General features: G+C 41.6%; 1 protein-coding gene across 1 annotated transcript in view; it reads right to left on the bottom strand.

Annotated features, from left to right (window-relative positions):
- LOC128398275 (collagen alpha-6(VI) chain-like) overlaps window positions 1-18,825 on the bottom strand; it is a 64,378-nt gene that overhangs the window by 22,154 nt on the left and 23,399 nt on the right. The window contains exons 6-16 of the mRNA XM_053359149.1: window positions 17,782-18,345; window positions 16,262-16,819; window positions 13,878-14,453; window positions 11,829-12,392; window positions 6,606-6,955; window positions 5,826-5,904; window positions 2,608-2,753; window positions 1,947-2,039; window positions 960-1,013; window positions 808-879; window positions 674-700 (exon numbers count right to left, since the gene is read on the bottom strand). Of these exons, the coding sequence (XP_053215124.1) occupies window positions 674-700; window positions 808-879; window positions 960-1,013; window positions 1,947-2,039; window positions 2,608-2,753; window positions 5,826-5,904; window positions 6,606-6,955; window positions 11,829-12,392; window positions 13,878-14,453; window positions 16,262-16,819; window positions 17,782-18,345 (3,083 nt within the window). The remainder of the gene's footprint in view (window positions 1-673; window positions 701-807; window positions 880-959; window positions 1,014-1,946; window positions 2,040-2,607; window positions 2,754-5,825; window positions 5,905-6,605; window positions 6,956-11,828; window positions 12,393-13,877; window positions 14,454-16,261; window positions 16,820-17,781; window positions 18,346-18,825) is intronic.

Genomic DNA, 18,825 nt, shown 5'->3' with positions numbered 1-18,825 from the left:
CTGGTGGACCAGTTGAAGCCCCCAGGCTGAAGACTTCCCAACACTAATGTAGGGCTTTGCCTCACTGATTGGGAACCCACCTTTGCCTATGAGAAGGCAAAATCTTTTCTGATATCCAATATCTAACAAGTGAGTGGGTTCCAGTTTTTCTTTCTTTCATTCAAAACAATCTTAGACAAATCACACCTCAAGTGGCATGCGTGGAACTCCACATGGAACTCCACCATGCATCTTGGCAAGGTCATATTTTTAAGAGGAATGGAGGAGAAGGGGCTCAGTCCTTTCCACACTAGCCATTTTTGTATTCAAATTCCCCTCTCCCTTTCCCCTGTAGCTTTCATATTTATATCTATGATAGTAAGTGTGCATCTGGAACCCTACGTGGAGGAAAGCATATGCAGGGTTTTTGAGAAGAAAATGCAGTTGGTGGGGACTCTATGTTGTCACACCCTAACTCAAAATTTGTGTTTCTTGAGGCTGCTCCTCATTAAAAAATAATAATAATGGTGCTTTTTAACACTCATTTCATGTAATATGTAGCTCATCCATTGTTGTCGTCATCATCATTATCATTATAATTCCAGGAATAGGTTTATAAATCTTTCACATTCACCAAACAATCCCAATGTTTTTGCAGACATAAGACAGCATAGACAACATTTTCTTACTGCACCTTTCTTCCAGTTCGGCCTTGTAGCCCCTGAAATATTAAAAACAAAACAAAACAGGTGTTCATTAAATGACAAAACAAAACATTATAAAATCCGTCTTTTGATTATTACTTTAATTGCTTAAGTGTATTCCTACCTTCATTCCTTGACTGCCTGGGTCTCCCCTATAGCCTTGGGGTCCCTCTGGCCCAGGGAATCCTCTGAAACCCTAAAAGAGAAAGATGACATCAGTGGAAACAAGGACCCTACTATGGACTGAAAAATTATTTCAACGTTGATATAACTTACTGGCTCGCCATCCTCTCCTGTATATCCGCGATGGCCGGACAAACCAGTAGATCCCTGAAAATAAAATTTTAATAAAGAAGGTCAATACTGAAATTTGGGAAGCATTCAGATGAAGTGGTTTCTCTAAGAGTGGCTCGATATTTAGGAAAAGGTGCAGTCTGATAAATGCAACTTCAGTATTCTAGAGTGTAGAATATTTGCATGCAAGTTGGAGGCTCTTTTACTTTTTCTAAAATTGAAGGGACCTCGTACATTACAAGTGTTTATCTGGGATGCACAAAGCGTTGTATTGTTTTTGATATTTGGTTGGAAGCTGCCCAGAGTGGTTGGGGAGACCCAGTCAGATGGGTGGGGTATAAATAATACATTATTATTATTATTATTATTATTATTATTATTATTATTACTACTACTACTACTACTATTATTATTAACTAAAACATTACCACTGCATGGAAGGCTGCCTTCATTTCCTATACAGTTGTACCTTGGAAGTCGAACGGAATCCATTCCAGAAGTCCGTTCGACTTCTGAAACGTTCGGAAACCAAAGTGTGGCTTCTGATTGGCTGCAGGAAGCTCCTGCAGCGAATCGGAAGCCATGGAAGCCCCATCAGCTTCCAAAAGAACGTTCAAAAACCGGAACATTCACTTCCGGATTTCAATCATTCAGGAGCCCATTTGTTCGGGAGCCAAGGCGTTCGAGATCCAAGGTACGACTGTAGTTTGAAATATCAAATCTTAACTTGCAGAATTAATAAACAATAAAATCCAAGCATTTCTGTTTTCCTTGATGAGCGTTCGGCAAGTTTCTACAAGCTAAATATTAGATTTAAAATGTAAGTTATTTTATCAGTGGCATATGAACTCCTTGAATGTTCAAATTAGGAAACTGGTAAACCCTTCTACACGAAAGGTACTGCATGTGGAAAGGAGTCAACATACATAGATGGTTGTAATAAATTAAATTATGCAAAAACATCCATACCTGTGATCCAATTTTCCCTTTTGGTCCACGGGGCCCTTCCTCTGGCATACACGTACAGAACTTGCAGCAGCATGTTCTCTCAGCAATTTGTGTCTTGAAAAGAGGAAATTGTCACAGATGAAACATATATTCTTAGAGTATTCCTGTAGCTTTAAACGTGATGAGAATTGAAATCACTGCACCCTATACCAATCACTTATTTTCTGGTCAAAGGTAAAAGTTAAAGGACCCCTGGACGGTTAAGTCCAGTCAAAGGCGACTATGGAGGTGCGGCGCTCATCTTGCTTTAGGCCAAGGGAGCCGGCGTTTGTCCTCAGACAGCTTTCTGGGTCATGTGGCCAGCAGGACTAAACCGCTTCCAGCGCAACGGAACACCATGACGGAAACCAGTGCACACGGAAATGCTGTTTACCTTCCTGCCATAGCAGTACCTATTTTTTACGTGCACTGGCATGCTTTTGAACAGCCAGGTTGGCAGGAGCTGGGACAGAGCAACGGGAACTCACCCTGTAGCGTGGATTTGAACTGCCCACCTTCCGATCGGCAAGCCAAAGAGGCTCAGTGGTTTAGACCACAGCGCCGCCCACATCCCTGTTTATTTTCTGGTATGGGGACCATAAAGGAATGGACCCTTAAGCCTTTAAATGTCTTACAAACTTACCACAAAGGAAAACAGCCTGCTGGCAATATTTTGTGTACCCATGTTTAATTGCTTGTTATATCCAAATCCCTTTCCAAATTCAATATCCAGAAGATCTGCAAAGTTGGTAACTCCTTCCAGAGCAACTGTTATTATTCCATCCAGTCCTATTTGAAACATTGGTTGTTAAAAATATGTTACACGTATCTATTTCCCAGACTATTTTTTGATCTCTTATTTTTCAATTCCTTATCCTGAAAGATTAACTCGCATGCTGTGTATGATACGGTAACTAAAATGAGGAGAGTGAAGAATATATCATTTTTCACATTTCGTTTTTATAACTCTGGCTGGGACAACACTTAGTAGCAGATCAAAAAAGCAAAATAATCCTCTAACTTCCTGATTTGTTCGAACATCTTAGCACCCAAAATAGTTCTCACGGATGCAACAAATGGGATCTATAATTATTTACAGCTACAGTTGTACCTTGGAAATAGAATGGAATCCGTTCCGGAAGTCGGCTCGAGTTCCAAAACATTTGGAAACCGAAGCCTGGCTTCTGATCGGCTGCAGGAAACTCCTACAGTCCACTGGAAGCTGCGGAAGCCCCGTCGGATTTGGCTTCCAAAAATAGTTTGCAAACCGGAACAGTCACTTCTGGGTTTGCGGCGTTTGGGAGCCAAAACATTTGAGAACTAAGCTGTTCAAAAACCAAGGCACGACTGTAATCATAAACAATATCAGAGCGGTTTCTAACAATTATATATGAAACCATACACTAAAAACATATAAAAATATTAAAATTGGAAATCACCTATATTGGAAAGATGCATTCCTAATTGCCTGACGGAATAGAAAAGTTTTCAGCAGGTATTTAAAAGTTAAACAAGAAGGCACACAATACTGGGCTGCTGGCCCTAAGGCAGGGGTTGGCAGCCTAAGGCCCATGGGTCACAAGCGACACACAGGGGTCATTTAACCACCCCACGAGCTGCCCCCAAACCAAGCCACCCACTCAGTGAGTCCCTGCATGCTGCACTAAAGTGGTGCAGCATGGGGACTCACTTTCGTGGTGCGGGAAATCATGTCTGCACATGCCAGAAACTGAGGGCGCAGGCGCGATCTGGCCCACAGAGGGATCTCCGCTGGAGTGAACTGGCCCAGGCAAGGTAAACCTTGCCGACCCCTGTCCTAAGGCTTACTTTCTTTTTGTCAAATGAGGCTTTCCAACCAGCAACACTCCAGCAGATGAGCTCAGTGATCAAGCTGGGAAATAAGGTATATGGGCAGACTGTGGTGCCACATGTTGGACCAATTGGAGCTTCTGAACCACGCGCAAAGGCAGCCCCACATTGAGCACATTGCAGTAATCCAGCCTTAAGGCTACAAACACATGGACTACAGTGGTAGCTGTATATTGCAGAGATACATAACTGCCACACAGAACCAGAGTAGTCCAATGCTGAACCCATGCTCGAGATGTGCTGCGCACATCCTGAATGTCATGTACGGGAGTTCCCCTCTCCCTTCCGGTGGCTCACCGGTAAGAAATAATGAGGATTTGGTAGATTTATAGTCTTTTTATTATAGCATTCTGTTATGAGCACAAACAGGCAACTCTCCGCAAGGATATTAGCTGCCTACTCTGACTCCTCCTTGCGATTTCTGCAGCAAGGAGTGTGCCAAATGGAAGTTCTCCCCCTGCATCTCCTTTGTTGTCTAACATGCTTAGACCTCCGAGTTTGGGGGAAGGGAGAGGATTCCTCCCCACTCTCGATTGATGTATCGCCCAGCTGCTCCCTCCCTTCTGGTTGCTTAGCTACTACATCATAGCTGGGCATCTCCTTTCTCAACTGTGCTGCTTCTGTGTCTCCCTGCTTCTGGAGATGCTGGAAGCAAAGGGGGGGCAAATATTCCCCCTCCTCTTTTGTTAGGATCCGATCTTCCTGTGATTGCATCCCCCATCTTCCAATTCAGACCAGTCCCTGACACTGAATAATAATAATAATAATAATAATAATAATAATAATAATAATAATTTATTATTATTTATACCCCACCCATCTGGCTGGGTTTCCCCAGCCACTCTGGGCGGCTTCCAACAAAACACTAAAATACAATAACCTATTAAACATTAAAAGCTTCCCTAAACAGGGCTGGCTTCACATGTCTTCTAAAAGTTTGCTGGTTATTTTTCTCTTTGACATCTGGTGGGAGGGCGTTCCACAGGGCAGGAATAAGAATGTTATTATAGATTAATGCAACAAAAAATGTATATACCGCTCGGTCATTTATTACCTTGAAGAGTCTCCATTTTCTATCCCTTGAATGTCAAGGAATTCCTCCCTCCAGTCTTTTGATCTGAACAGTTCTGCTACTCTGGGGATGAACTGAAGGCACATGACACAGAAATCTTGCTGAAGCTACGTGGGGTTGAGTTTGGTTAGTGCCAGGACAGCAGACTTCCCAAGTGAGTCCTGCTGGTGCACTTCCCACAGGCGACTAGTGAAAAGAGTATGCTAGACTAGATGGACCATCGACCTCATCCAATAGGCCCTTTGTATGTTCTTAGTGCCTTACATATGTCACCTTGCACAACACCTTATTGTTACAGCTATAACTTATCTGCACTATTTAATGAAATTAAAAGACGCCTGCTTCTTGGGAGAAAAGCAATGACAAACCTAGACAGCATCTTAAAAAGCAGAGACATCACCTTACCAACAAAGGTCCATATAGTAAAAGCTATGGTTTTCCCAGTAGTGATGTATGGAAGTGAAAGCTGGACCATAAAGAAGGCTGATCGCCGAAGAATTGATGCTTTTGAATTATGGTGCTGGAGGAGACTCTTGAGAGTCCCATGGACTGCAAGAAGATCAAACCTATCCATTCTTAAGGAAATCAGCCCTGAGTCCTCACTGGAAGGACAGATTGTGAAGCTGAGGCTCCAATACTTTGGCCACCTCATGAGAAGAGAAGACTCCCTGGAAAAGACCCTGATGTTGGGAAAGATGGAGGGCACAAGGAGAAGGGGACGACAGAGGACGAGATGGTTGGATAGTGTTTTCGAGGTTACCAGCATGAGTTTGACCAAACTGCGGGAGGCAGTGGAGGACAGAGGTGCCTGGCGTTCTCTGGTCCATGGGGTCACGAAGAGTCGGACATGACTAAACGACTAAACAACAACAACAACAATCTGCGCTAAAACAATTATATTCTGATTTTATGTAACGTACCCTTTTTTCGAAGTTCTTCCGATTTCTTTTTAAGTACTTCTTTGTCAGCATCCAAGCCATCAGAGAAAACAAGCAAAACCTAAAAAGTATTAGAAAGGAAAGACTAAAACAGCAACTGTATATACCCTAAGAGCAACAAGATATATGAAAGTATGGTACAACTTCATTCATCAAATAGTATAATGGCTAGCTAGACTGAAAGAATAACCGCACATCTGGGAAATTGATTTTTTTTTTTAAGATAAAGTAGAACTAGGGATGGAGGAGAAAGTTCATTCAGTGTGCATTTAAATACATAATCCAAATGGCAGCTGTCTTTCGAAATCTGCACTTTTCTGAATTTTGTGATTTGGTTCCTCAATCAAAATATGTACAAAACGTATATTTGCCACGTATATAAAAATGCATATATTAGTGAAAATAATATACCAACATTCATTAGGGAAAAATGATTACAAAAATGCATATTTTAGGAAGAACCGCATCCAAAAATATTGTTAGGAGAACGTGCTCTAAATGACAAACTTTCATCCAGATCTTTTGAATATTTTTTTTTGAAGTGGTGCAGAAATGTGATTAACTGAATTTAAGATAGGAAAAAGGAGAAACTAAGAGAAGCTGAAGATTTGTTCCTTCTTAGTTAAGACTGACAGGCGACTACAAAGCAGATACAGTGATGGGGATTCGGATTATTCCGAAGGGTTAGCTGGCAAGTATGCAATAAAAAAAACTGCTTACGCAGCATTTAAGTACCATCTGTTGAGCATGAGAATAACTTACCTGGCTTCGCATGTGATTACCAGATACATTTTCAAATACATTCCAAAGGCTGTCTAGGAATTCGACATTGAGATATGATGGGCCGTTCAGCCTAACTTTCTGGAGATCCTCTAGGATTTTTTCATGGTCAACTTGGAGTGTCCGCAGAAAAGGTGTGTCTGTATTTTCTATTAGATTTGCCACACTGAACTGTGTTTTTGTTCCTTTGTTGCAACTCACAGCCCCATAAGATGTAAAGTCTTTTAAAATATCAGGGAGATAAGTCTCCAAAAGATGCTGCTCATTGAAAATATGGTCTCCTGCTTTCTGAGATGAGATATCGAATCCAATAACGACATCCATAAAACATACTGTTTTAGGGAAACACAAAGATTTTTTTAAAAAATCACAAATTAATTTTAAAAGTAAACCCTGGAAGAAGATAGATACAGAAAGAGCAGTGCAGAACTGTATTCTAACAAACTTGAACCATTTACCGTATTTTTTGCTCTATAAGACTCACTTTTTCCCTCCTAAAAAGTAAGGGGAAATGTGTGTTGTGTCTTATGGAGCGAATGCAGGCTGCACAGCTATCCCAGAAGCCAGAACAGCAAGAGGGATTGCTGCTTTCACTGCACAGCGATCCCTCTTGCTGTTCTGGCTTCTGAGATTCAGAATATTTTTTTCTTGTTTTCCTCCTCCAAAAACTAGGTGCGTCTTGTGGTCTGGTGCGTCTTATAGGGTGAAAAATACGGTATCCTTTGAGATTGGTTACTTCTAGGCATCTCAGGTGATATCTAGATAAATATCTGCCTTAAGATTTTTTGATCAGTCTCTAACATCAGTTAAAGCAGTTTCAGCCCTGTTTTTGAGTTTGTTTAAAATCTAAAACAGCTTATCTCGTATTCCTTTGTAAGTTTTTTTAAACCTTTTTGTAAAGGCAATACCAGAGTTTTCACAGCCTAGTCCGCAACTCCTTATTACTACTGCTTCGCTTTCTTTAAACAGGGCTATGTCTAAAACTTGTCATTGAGGTTTTCATACCTTTTTTGTAAAGTCAGGGAAGCGTTTCAGCCCTGTTCTTGAGTTTGTTTAAAACCATTTAAGGTTCATGATTTCTCTATTTCCTTCTGAGGAAACTGAATAGTTCAGTGAAACGAGGTTTGTAGCCGGCATCCCGTTATGGCTTTGTTCAATTCTAGGTTAATTTTTTCCTTCAACGTTTTGATTTTTGTTATTTAGTTTAATTCTATAGTCGATTACTTCTCGTTTCAAGGATTTTAACGGCATGTCATTTGTTTTGTGTAATTTCTTGGTTCTGCGACTGTCTTTTCTCTACCGGTTAAGATTTTTTACTGGCCAAGGAAGAAGTGGATTTATCCATATAGAGGCAAACTTGGAAATTTAATGGATGGATACATTTACCTGGGTTTGCTTGGTTTAAGGGAAGGGCAACCAAAGTTTGAACTGTCAAAGTTCTCAAGGAAATATGGCCTGCCTTCCCCTGACATTATGGGCTGGTTTTTATGAAGACGCCTGCTGGAAAGTACCTTGAGCTGGATGGTTGTCCTTGAAATTCCTATTTTAAAATTGCCAACAGATTATAAATGACAAGAGGAAATATTTGAATTGGAAATGAAAGAGGACTCTGACTGGTGGAATCTTGGACCAATTGGACTGACCAGATATGAAGAAGTAGGAAAACATCTAATGAAAGTGAACTATTAGGTTTTCATACACACAGAAGGAAGGAAAAGAATTTATTTTAGAAATAATAATTATTGATTTATCATGGATTGATAATTTGTTGAGTAATCTCACTTGTAGATACAGTGGTACAGTACCTTGGGTTAAGTACTTAATTCTTTCCGGAGGTCCACTCTTAACCTGAAACTGTTCTTAACCTGAAGCACCACTTTAGCTAATTGGGCCTCCTGCTGCCGCCACGCTGCCGGAGCATGATTTCTGTTCTCATCCTGAAGCAAAGTTCTTAACCCGAGGTACTGTTTCTGGGTTAGTAGTGTCTGTAACCTGAAGCGTATGTAACCTGAATCGTATGTAACCTGAGGTACCACTGTATATTCAACACAAAAAAAACAGCGACAATTTGTTGTTGACAAAGGACAGCTGAACATATAAAGGGCCCCATTACCTTCAATAGCTTAGGGCCTCATCAAACCTAAATCCGGCCCTGTAACCCGAGGTACCACTGTATTGTACAGTGGTACCTCGGGTTAAGTACTTAATTCGTTCCGGAGGTCTGTAGTTAACCTGAAACTGTTCTTAACCTGAAGCACCACTTTAGCTAATGGGGCCTCCTGCTGCCGCCGTGCCGCCAGAGCACGATTTGTGTTCTCATCCTGAAGCAAAGTTCTTAACCTGAAGCACTATTTCTGGGTTAGTGGAGTCTAACCTGAAGCGTATGTAACCTGAAGCGTATGTAACTCGAGGTACCACTGTAAATGTTAATATATTGTACGTGCAGGAATTGGCAAGTGAATATGTGATGCCTGAGGATAATGAATTAAAAACACAAAAAAAGGAATATAAGGTTAATTGTAAGGAATGGGATGTGAATTAGAAATAACTAGGAAACTAATGCAGCAACAGGAGGAAACTATGGACACATCAACAATGGAGTGTGGGAAACCAATTTTTGGAAAAATTGTATTAAATGTGCTTTAATTTGTGGTTGATTTGGGGAAAAAATGGAAAATCAATGAAAGCGGTTTGGCCACAAAAAATAAATAAAAATAAAATTCCACTGGCCAACCATACATACATTGAAATGGGCTATATAATATGATGCTTAGCAAATTTCAGCAACAGAAAAAAGCGATACTTTGAGCTGATGTACATTTGCAGCAGAATCATGTGGTGCAGCCTTTTCCCCCTGGAGCATAACACTGCACAGTGCAAGGGGAGGTACTCTTCCTGGACTATACCTGCAGCTAATCACCCTCACATAAAAATGATTAATGGAGAAGCGTATGTTAGAACCCTTCTAGTTTATGTGTTAATCTTCAATATGCAGGGTGTGGGATAACCAGCCTCATATAATCAACATGCTCAAGTCTAGTTAATGCATGAAGGGGTTAATACCATAAATTAAACTGTCCTCCTTGGCTTAGCTATACCCACTTCCAGTCACTTTGGGAGAAACTAGGTAATCAAGCCTTTGTTCTTCCCCAGTCTACCTGAGAAGCACAATATATGAAGAGGTTTGAGCTGGTTGCTCCGCATGGCGCTCACAAGCCACTTGAGTTCCTATACCAATAATTTAGCCACTTTGTAACTAAGCCAAGTTTTACTGCCTGTGCAAGTTTCTGAAACACATGAATTTGGCTTTGGAGAGTTTGTAAGTAAACTATTTCTTAAAACTTACGTTTCCAGAACGCGGCAGCTAGACTGGTGGCTGGGAGGTCTTGAAAGACCTACATTGGCTCCCAGTACGTTTCTGAGCACAATTCCAAGTGTTGGTGCTGACCTTTAAAGCCCTAAACGGCCTTGGCCAGGTATACCTGAAGGAGCGTCTCTACCCCTGAGGTCCAGCCCCGAGGGCCTTCTGGCGGTTCCCTCACTGCGAGAAGCAGAGGGTCTTCTCAGCAGTGGCGCCCTCCGTGTGGAACGCCCTCCCATCAGATGTCAAAGAGATAAACAACTACCAGACTTTTAGAAGACATCTGAAGGCAGCCCTGTTTAGGGAAGCTTTTAATGTTTGATGTATTACAGTATTTTAATATTTTTTTTGGAAGCCGCCCAGAGTGGCTGGGGAAGCCCAACCAGATGGGTGGGGTATAAATAATAAATAATAAATTATTATTATTATTATTATTATTATTATTATTATTATTATTTTGGGAGAAGAGGGAAACCTTGGAAAGAAACTTTTTAAGGGGACATTCTGCAACTCACTTTAGAGGGCAGACATATTTTAAAGGTCTAATAGCCTATATCTTTTCTCTTACCAAAGCCAACACAGGGAAGGTGTTGGGTTGCTTGTTTTTAAATGGAACATTCACATATGAAGAAGAGTTTGGATTTGATATCCCACTTTATCACTACCCGAAGGAGTCTCAAAGCGGCTAACATTCTCCTTTCCCTTCCTCCCCCACAACAAACACTCTGTGAGGTGAGTGAGGCTGAGAGACTTCAGAGAAGTGTGACTAGCCCAAGGTCACCCAGCAGCTGCATGTGGAGGAGTGGAGACGTGAACCCAGTTTCACCAGATTACGAGTCTACCGCTCTTAACCACTACACCACACCAGCATTTTGGAGCAGTACATTCAAGGAAAGGTGCCTGATATCTCACTCTGGTGCATGTATAGTAGATGTCCTCTTAGAATATTCAGAATGCTAGAAGTAGAAGTGACTCAAAAGCTCACACTTCCAATATTTTGAATAATCCTTATACAAAATTATTACTTGAATAATAAAATTCAACACATATCTGACGTAAAGTTCCACCTCTAATATCAAATATTTTTAGAATGCTAATGTCAGTTAATTTTCACATTAGCGTTCTTACTTAGCAGAAGAACATTATAGAGGGAGAAAGAAGTGGATCAAGGTCCTTCTTAGCAGGCAAAGCTAGTCCCATTATTTTGTGGATTATCACCAATGGGCTTCAAGTGCCAAGAATGAAGTAATGAAGGGCCCTCAAGTGTGACAGTAAATAAGGACAAATTAAAAACAAAAAGTGGTTTTCTAAGGAGAAGGGAACAAACTCTTGGGGGAATGAATTTACACATGCACAATTCCTTTTTATATTGCATTAGCCATGTGCAATGCTATTTTTCTAGAAAAAGAGGTGCTGGAACTCACTATGAACACTTTCTTTGCTCTCTTATACAGTGGTACCTTGGGTTAAGTACTTAATTCGTTCTGGAGGTCTGTACTTAACCTGAAACTGTTCTTAACCTGAAGCACCACTTTAGCTAATGGGGCCTCCTGCTGCTGCCGCGCCGCCGGAGCATGATTTCTGTTCTCAACCTGAAGCAAAGTTCTTAATCTGAGGTACTATTTCTGGGTTAGCGGAGTCTGTAACCTGAAGCGTATGTAACCTGAAGCATATGTAACCTGAGGTACCACTGTAACGGCAATGGCGCCCACCTAAGAGGGGCCGGAATTGAGTTCTGGTGAGTTCCGGCTGAAAAAAAGTCCTGGCCCTTTATGGAAATATAAATCTATTTTTACATAAATAATGAAAGGAGATCTAAAATGTTGTTTTTGAACGGAGCTTACTTGCTTCACTTTTATCTTGACACACTTCCTTAGTTACGCGAGTTAGAATACTTGGCAGTTCTGTGAAATTCGCCACAGAGTATATTCTGTCAGAGTCATCTGTTATCTCCATTAGTTTTGCCCGGTCAATCTTTCCCACTCCAATAGCGTGAATCTCAACACCATCGGCAGCCAGGGCTCTTGCACTGTCAGCAACAGGGTCATCAGAGATTCCATCTGTGATTAGCAGCAATTTGGGCACGGTGTGTCTAGGTATTCTGCGTCTTGTGGAGTTGAAGAAGGCCTTCACTCCTTTGAGAGCCTCTCCAATGAATGTATTACCACCATCCATCATTGTAACGCTAATAATTTTTTCTTGAAGTTCTGGTTTGTTCTGATAAGCGCCCAGACCAAATTCTTCTTCATATCGGTCAGCAAATTGGGCCATACCAACTCGCACGTTGTCATTATAATCAATTAAATCAAGCAGGTTTTTCAGGAAGACCTTCATCCTCTCGAAGTCTTCTGGGGGTATACTTCCGGAACCATCAATCAGGAAAACAAGATCAGTTTGGATCTCACATTCTGCAAGGGGGGAAACAATGTAAACCAATATTTTTGTATTAGTACTGCAAAAAAAGGTGAAAATAACAGTCACATGGAATAACTTATTCCATGAAGGTTATCAACTCCAGTCCACCAAGAGCTGTCTATTAAAAAGAGATGTCAGTAGCCACAGTAAGACTTTAAAACCGTACGGTACAACTGCCTTGTCTTGGTTTATGTGAATCCCTTAGGAGTCTTTGGGATAAATGTGCTTTAAATGCATGGGGTATACAAAGTCTTAGAGTGGTGGATTCTATGTTAGTTTTCTTGGCATCTTCTATGTGCAGAAGGTTTATTATGATTATGATTATGATTATTAATAACATGGGATTCCACACCTGTATTCTGCAGCATCACAGTCCAAACCTGCTCTCCCTCTCCTTGCTTCCTATCTGGGTACTTAGATATAAGGATAATGCTTGTTCAGCCCCCCAAAAGGGTTGGGGATTTAGAATGAATTGTGCCACCTTCTGCTGTATACTGAAAACCAAACTAAATGCTATTCCCCCCTTCCCTCACTTAAGGAACAACAACAGAACCAACCACGACAAGTTTCTAGTCAAAAGAGAAAAAGTGAGGGTAAGGGGGGGACGACCCTTAAACTTTGAAACCTCTGCTGTTTTCCAGCTGAAAACTTGACACATCTCTGAGCTGCTCTTTCAACCTGCATCAAGAAGATGCAGGTAACCTCCATATAATATCTCATTTGGTGGTCTTCTGTGAGCTTTCTGAGGCAAACCGGCAGACAAAAATAGATCTCTATTGCATTTCAATGGGTCTTGATGAAGATGGCAAAGGAAGGCTAGTGGGGATTTTTTTCCTAGTTTGGTAAAAGAGGTGTTCTGTGGTTTTACTTTGCATGCATAGATGACTGCTGTGCTCAGTCGTGTTTTCATTATTCTGTGATGGGGTTGCATTTCCTGGGCTTCAAAGGAATCAACAGATTTAGACACACACACACATCATGTACAGTCCTTCTATCAAAGTTGACTGGGAGTAAAAGGTGAGAAAAAGAATATTCAGCATGAAATCTAATGTAGGAAAGTCATGTTTCCTAAAACTTATTTTAACAGAGTAGAACAGGACATGACTAAACAGTTGAGGTCCTGATGACCAAAGCTCAAGGCTCATGAGCTGCCCTGAAATCTACAGATCATGGGCAGTGTGTACATTTAAAATAATAATAATAATAATAATAATGGCTAAAGGAAGGACTAAAATATAATGTAATTACAAATGGGTGAAGTGAAATTATCACAAGTCCATTATCTTATAACTGACACAGCAACCTTTTGAAAGAAAATGGGCAACTGGGGAATTGCCATGGAAAACTTTTCCATTTCCCAAATGTCTCTGGAAACACCAACTTTAACCACGCTACATATATGAGGATAGGCTGTTTCACACCTACTACTGAAAAGCAACAACACGTAAACACAACAAAAGAGTAAGTCTGCACCTTACCTGGCCTTGAATTGTTGCATAGATTATCTGATAATTTCTTGGATATGTTTTGCAGTCCTTCGAATGTGTCCACAAAATACTGGTTTTCTTCTGATCCAGCCATAGTCAAAAGTTCATCAAGTTTGGCTTCTTTTATCCCAATGGCCAAGATAGTAATTTTATCATCCCGGAGTTTTTTAGACACTTCCTCAAGTCTTTCTGTATCGTGGGATTCACCATCGGTTATGACCATAAGAATTTGGGAAACGCCCCTGTGTTTGCGGCTGCCCCTTGCCTCAGTGAAAAGACCTTTTGAATGTTCAAGAGCCTCAGCTGTGTATGTATTGCCCCCTAGATGTGTGTCACTCCTGATAGCATCAATGACTGCTGATTGTGTACTGTGGTCATCGAGATCAAACAGAATGTGTGGATCATCTGAATATTTGAGAGCGCCGAACTGAACAAGCTCCTTGCCAACATTAGATTTATTCACAATGCCAATCATGAAGTTCTTCATGAGATCATAGTTGGAAGGACCAATGCTGCCAGAACTATCAATTACAAATACTATATCCAAACGCTCTAGCCTTTTGCACTCTGGAAAGCAAATGAGAAAAGATACCATCAATATTCATTAGTCATATTCAAACACCTTGTTACTCTTAGAAATGCAAGTTGATTGCACATGGCAAAGTAAAGAATGCAATATTTCTCATTACTGCAATTATGAATGCGTTCATCGCGATGGTGCCAATGTTATATTCTATATTTACCCAGAGTGCATGAAGTATGCAACATTGTGAGGTAAGCTGGATGTGTGTGCAAGCAGGTGGGTCGCCTGAGATGGAAAGATGCGCTTGCCAAAACCACCCAGCGAATTTGTGGCAACAAAAAATCACAATTTGTAGCAGTTAGCAACATTGCACTCCAATATTTGCAACTTTAGAAAATTGCTGTGTACATAACAATTCTATCTTTAGCCATAAAATATCTGTATTTCTTTACAGACCCATTATAGAGAAGATTCAAGACTCCTATTTAAGAACCATTGAAGTGGTACATGATAGCATTAAGTCTATTTGTAAACTATCATTTCAGTGTAGTAAATGATGCATGGAGGATCCTGGTATGACAAGTGAATAAACACAATGCAGTTAGAAATGTATTATAGCTGAATCGGTGAAAGCTCAACACAGACATTTTGCGGGATTTGGGCCACTTTCCTGTATCAAACAGCCTCAGCAGTAAAAGTGAAATACAAGCGATCTACTTTACAAAGTTATGGTCTGAATGAAAAGGGTAAATTGAGGTTGCGTGTCATCCAGGACATTAAAAAAGACAGCATAAGGCAAAACAACTGAAGATGGGAAAATATTGAAAGTGGCACACCTCTCTAGCAAAAAAGAAAAGAAAAAAAGGTAAAGGACCCCTGGATGGTTAAGTCCAGTCAAAAGCAGTTATGGGGCTGCGGTGCTCATCTCACTTTCAGGCCGAGGGAGTTGGCGTTTGTCCACAGACAGCTTTCCGGGTCATGTGGCCAGCAGGACTAAACCACTTCTGGCACAATGGAACACCGTGATGGAAACCAGAGCGCATGGAAACGCTGGTACCTATTTATCTACTTGTGCTAGTGTGCTTTCGAACTGCTAGGTTGGCAGAAACTGGGACAGACCAACGGGAGCTCACCTCATTGCAGGGATTCGAACTGCTGACCTTCTGATCTGTCAGCCTAAGAGGCTCAGTGGTTTAGACCACAGCGCCACTCACATGCCCTACCTCTCTAGCAGAACTGCCACAGAAATATATGATGGGGGCATAAAGGTAAAGGTAAAGGGACCCCTGACCATTAGGTCCAGTCGTGACTGACTCTGGGGTTGTGGCGCTCATCTTGCTTTATTGGCCGAGGGAGCCGGCGTACAGCTTCCGGGTCATGTGGCCAGCATGACTACGCCACTTCTGGCGAACCAGAGCAGCACACGGAAACTCTGTTTACCTTCCCGTCAGAGCGGTACCTATTTATCTACTTGCAGTTTGACGTGCTTTCGAACTGCTAGGTTGGCAGGAGCAGGGACTGAGCAACGGGAGCTCACCCCGTCATGGGGATTCGAACCGCCGACCTTCTGATCGGCAAGTCCTAGGCTCTGTGGTTTAACCCACAGCACCACCCACGTCCCCCGATGAGGGTATAATGAAATGTAATTTGACTTATATGCCCTAAAACTGAGTTTTAGATTATCTTTCTACTGGAAGATAGCATTTGAAGCACTGCCATCTTGCTGCTGCAGAACTCTCTCTCTCTCTCTCTCTCTCTCTCTCTCTCTCTCTCTCTCTCTCTCTCACACACACACACACACACACACACACACTGTGCATATGTACCCAAGAGCAATAGAAACAGTACTTACCCTCTTCAGGGTTGCACACACCAAACCTGAGCTCATTCTGTACCTTATTCAAAACATCAAAGTTCTCCACGTAAAACACCCTCTCAGGTTTCCCACTGATCTCTTCAAGCTGAGTTTTATTGGCATTAAAAACACCAACTGAGTAGATTGTGATGCCTTTATCTCTCAGGGCTGTGGCTGGAGTTTTCACCTCATCTTGTGCTTCCCCATCAGTGATCAAGATGAGAACTTTGTGGACGCCAGGCCGCGCCCCTTTGGCAGCCTCAAAATAATCGGAAATAAATACCAGTGCTTCTCCAGTGAGTGTGTTGGCCCCGATAAGAGACATACTCCCAATAGCATCAATGATATCATTCTTTGTCAAGTACCTATTGAGGGGGAACTTTTCTTCTGTTGTGCCACTGAACTGCACAGCACCAACACACATTTGTTCTGGGCCAATGTTAGATTTTTTCACAAACTCTGCCATGAAGTTCTGCATTTTTGCAAAGTCCTCAGGGTGTATGCTACCAGAGCTGTCCACTAGGAACATGACATCAACCTTCCTCACCTCACAGGCTGTGGAAGGAAAAGCAAGGATTGCTCAGATTAAAAGAAATACATTTGAATTAGGCCAAATTCATTGCTTATGTGGTTTCAGCAGAAAAGAAACATGTTAAAGCAGGGCAGATCGAGGACATTTTGTTGCTTGAGGTGGAACAGGAAATTCCCATTTCCCACATTGAGTTTATTTTTTAAATTTATTTTACAAATAATAATAAACTGCTTCACAGCCTGCAGTCACGGAAGCAGCCTTCAAGTTGCATACCCTGTAGAGTCTAGGAGTTCCTACCAGAAAATAGGTTCTGGAAGCAATAAATGTTCACGAAAATATTGATGCAAGGACTTGGGTTTGCTTGACAGCCTTGACTCAGAAACTACAACTAATCTAGAATGGCAACATGGGAAGGGGCCTTTTCTGTAGTGGCTCCCTGTCCTTGAAGAATGCAGCAGCTAGACTGGTGACTGGGAGTGGCCACCGAGACCATATAACACCAGTCCTGAAAGACCTACATTGGCTCCCAGTACGTTTCCGAGCACAATGCAAAGTGTTGGTGCTGACCTTTAAAACCCTAAACGGCCTCAGCCCAGTATACCTGAAGGAGCATCTCCACCCCCATTGTTCGTCCCGGACACTGAGGTCCAGCTCCAAGGACCTTCTGGTGGTTCCCTCACTGAGAGAAGTGTGGTTAAAGGGAACCAGGCAGAGGGCCTTCTCAGTGGTGCCACCCTGTGGAACTCCCTCCTGTCAGATGTCAAGGAAATAAACAACTATCTGACTTTTAGAAGACATCTGAAGGCAGCCCTATTTAGGGACGTTTTTAATGTTTGATGTTTGATTGTATTTTTAATACTCTATTGGGAGCTGCCCAGAGTGGCTGGGGAAACCCAGCCAGATGGGTGGGGTATAAATAAAAAAATATTATTTTATTATTATTATTCTGTTTATGGAAAGAATTACCAAGGGAATTTCTCTTTACCCTTTTCATTGCATATGTCCCGAACAACAACATTTTTTATTTTTTCCAAGGCTTCGAACTGTTGCACAAAGTAAACCCTTGACGTTGAGCCCGCAATATGAAACAACTCTTCTTTGTTGGCGTCTTTCACTCCAATGGCGTAAATGTTGACATTTGCCTGTCTCAGCAGCTGAGCAGCTACCTTCACGTCATCATGTGCTTTCCCATCCGTCAGCACAATGAGATAGCAGGGAACATTGCCGCGGCACTGTTGTCTTGCGTCCTTAAACAATGGCCGTGTGAAATTTATAGCTGCTCCTGTATTTGTTTCTGGTAGTGCTCTATGTCTGATACGATTCATTTCTTTTTCTAAACTGATGCGGGTGGTGTGCTGACCAAGTCTAATTGGTAAGATAGTATTTTTTGAATACTGAACAACTCCAAATCGAACATTATCAGGTCCTATAGTAAACAGCTTAATAGCTTCCATCACAAAAGTCCTCATCTTCTCGGACTCATTGACTTCAATGCTTGACGAATCATCAAGGAGAAAATAAATATCAGCCCTTTCTGTCTCCATACATCCTACAAGAATATAGAGAGATTTTATGTCAGTAGAGGTCAATTCAACACAGTCTGGGTGGGGACCTGCCGCCCTCCAGTGTTGCTGGACTCCAAGTCCCATAAGCCTCAGTCAACATGGTGAGTGGACAAGGATGATGGGAGTTGTAGTTAGGCAATATTCGGAGAGCCACAAGTTCCCCATCCTCACGTTGGACCCGAAAGATAAGCATTGGGCTTGCATGATAGTATTCAAAGCTATGTAGGCAGAGGGCCAAATGCAGACAGAGTTTGTGGTATCAAAAATATGGGAGGCAGAATGTTAAAAAAAATGAAGGCAGAATATATATTTTTTTAAAAAAAGGAGAAAGGAGAAAACATTTATACAGGTTAGTTTTTCACAGTTCAGTGGTCTTTTCAGAGTCTTGCCAGAGTGGTGCATGCTCTAGTTATCTCCCGCTTGGACTACTGCAATGCGCTCTACGTGGGGCTACCTTTGAAGGT

This window comes from Podarcis raffonei, chromosome 12, assembly GCF_027172205.1.
Source record: "Podarcis raffonei isolate rPodRaf1 chromosome 12, rPodRaf1.pri, whole genome shotgun sequence".
Classification (NCBI taxonomy): Eukaryota; Metazoa; Chordata; class Lepidosauria; order Squamata; family Lacertidae; genus Podarcis; species Podarcis raffonei.
This window is presented reverse-complemented; position numbering and strand designations above follow the sequence as displayed.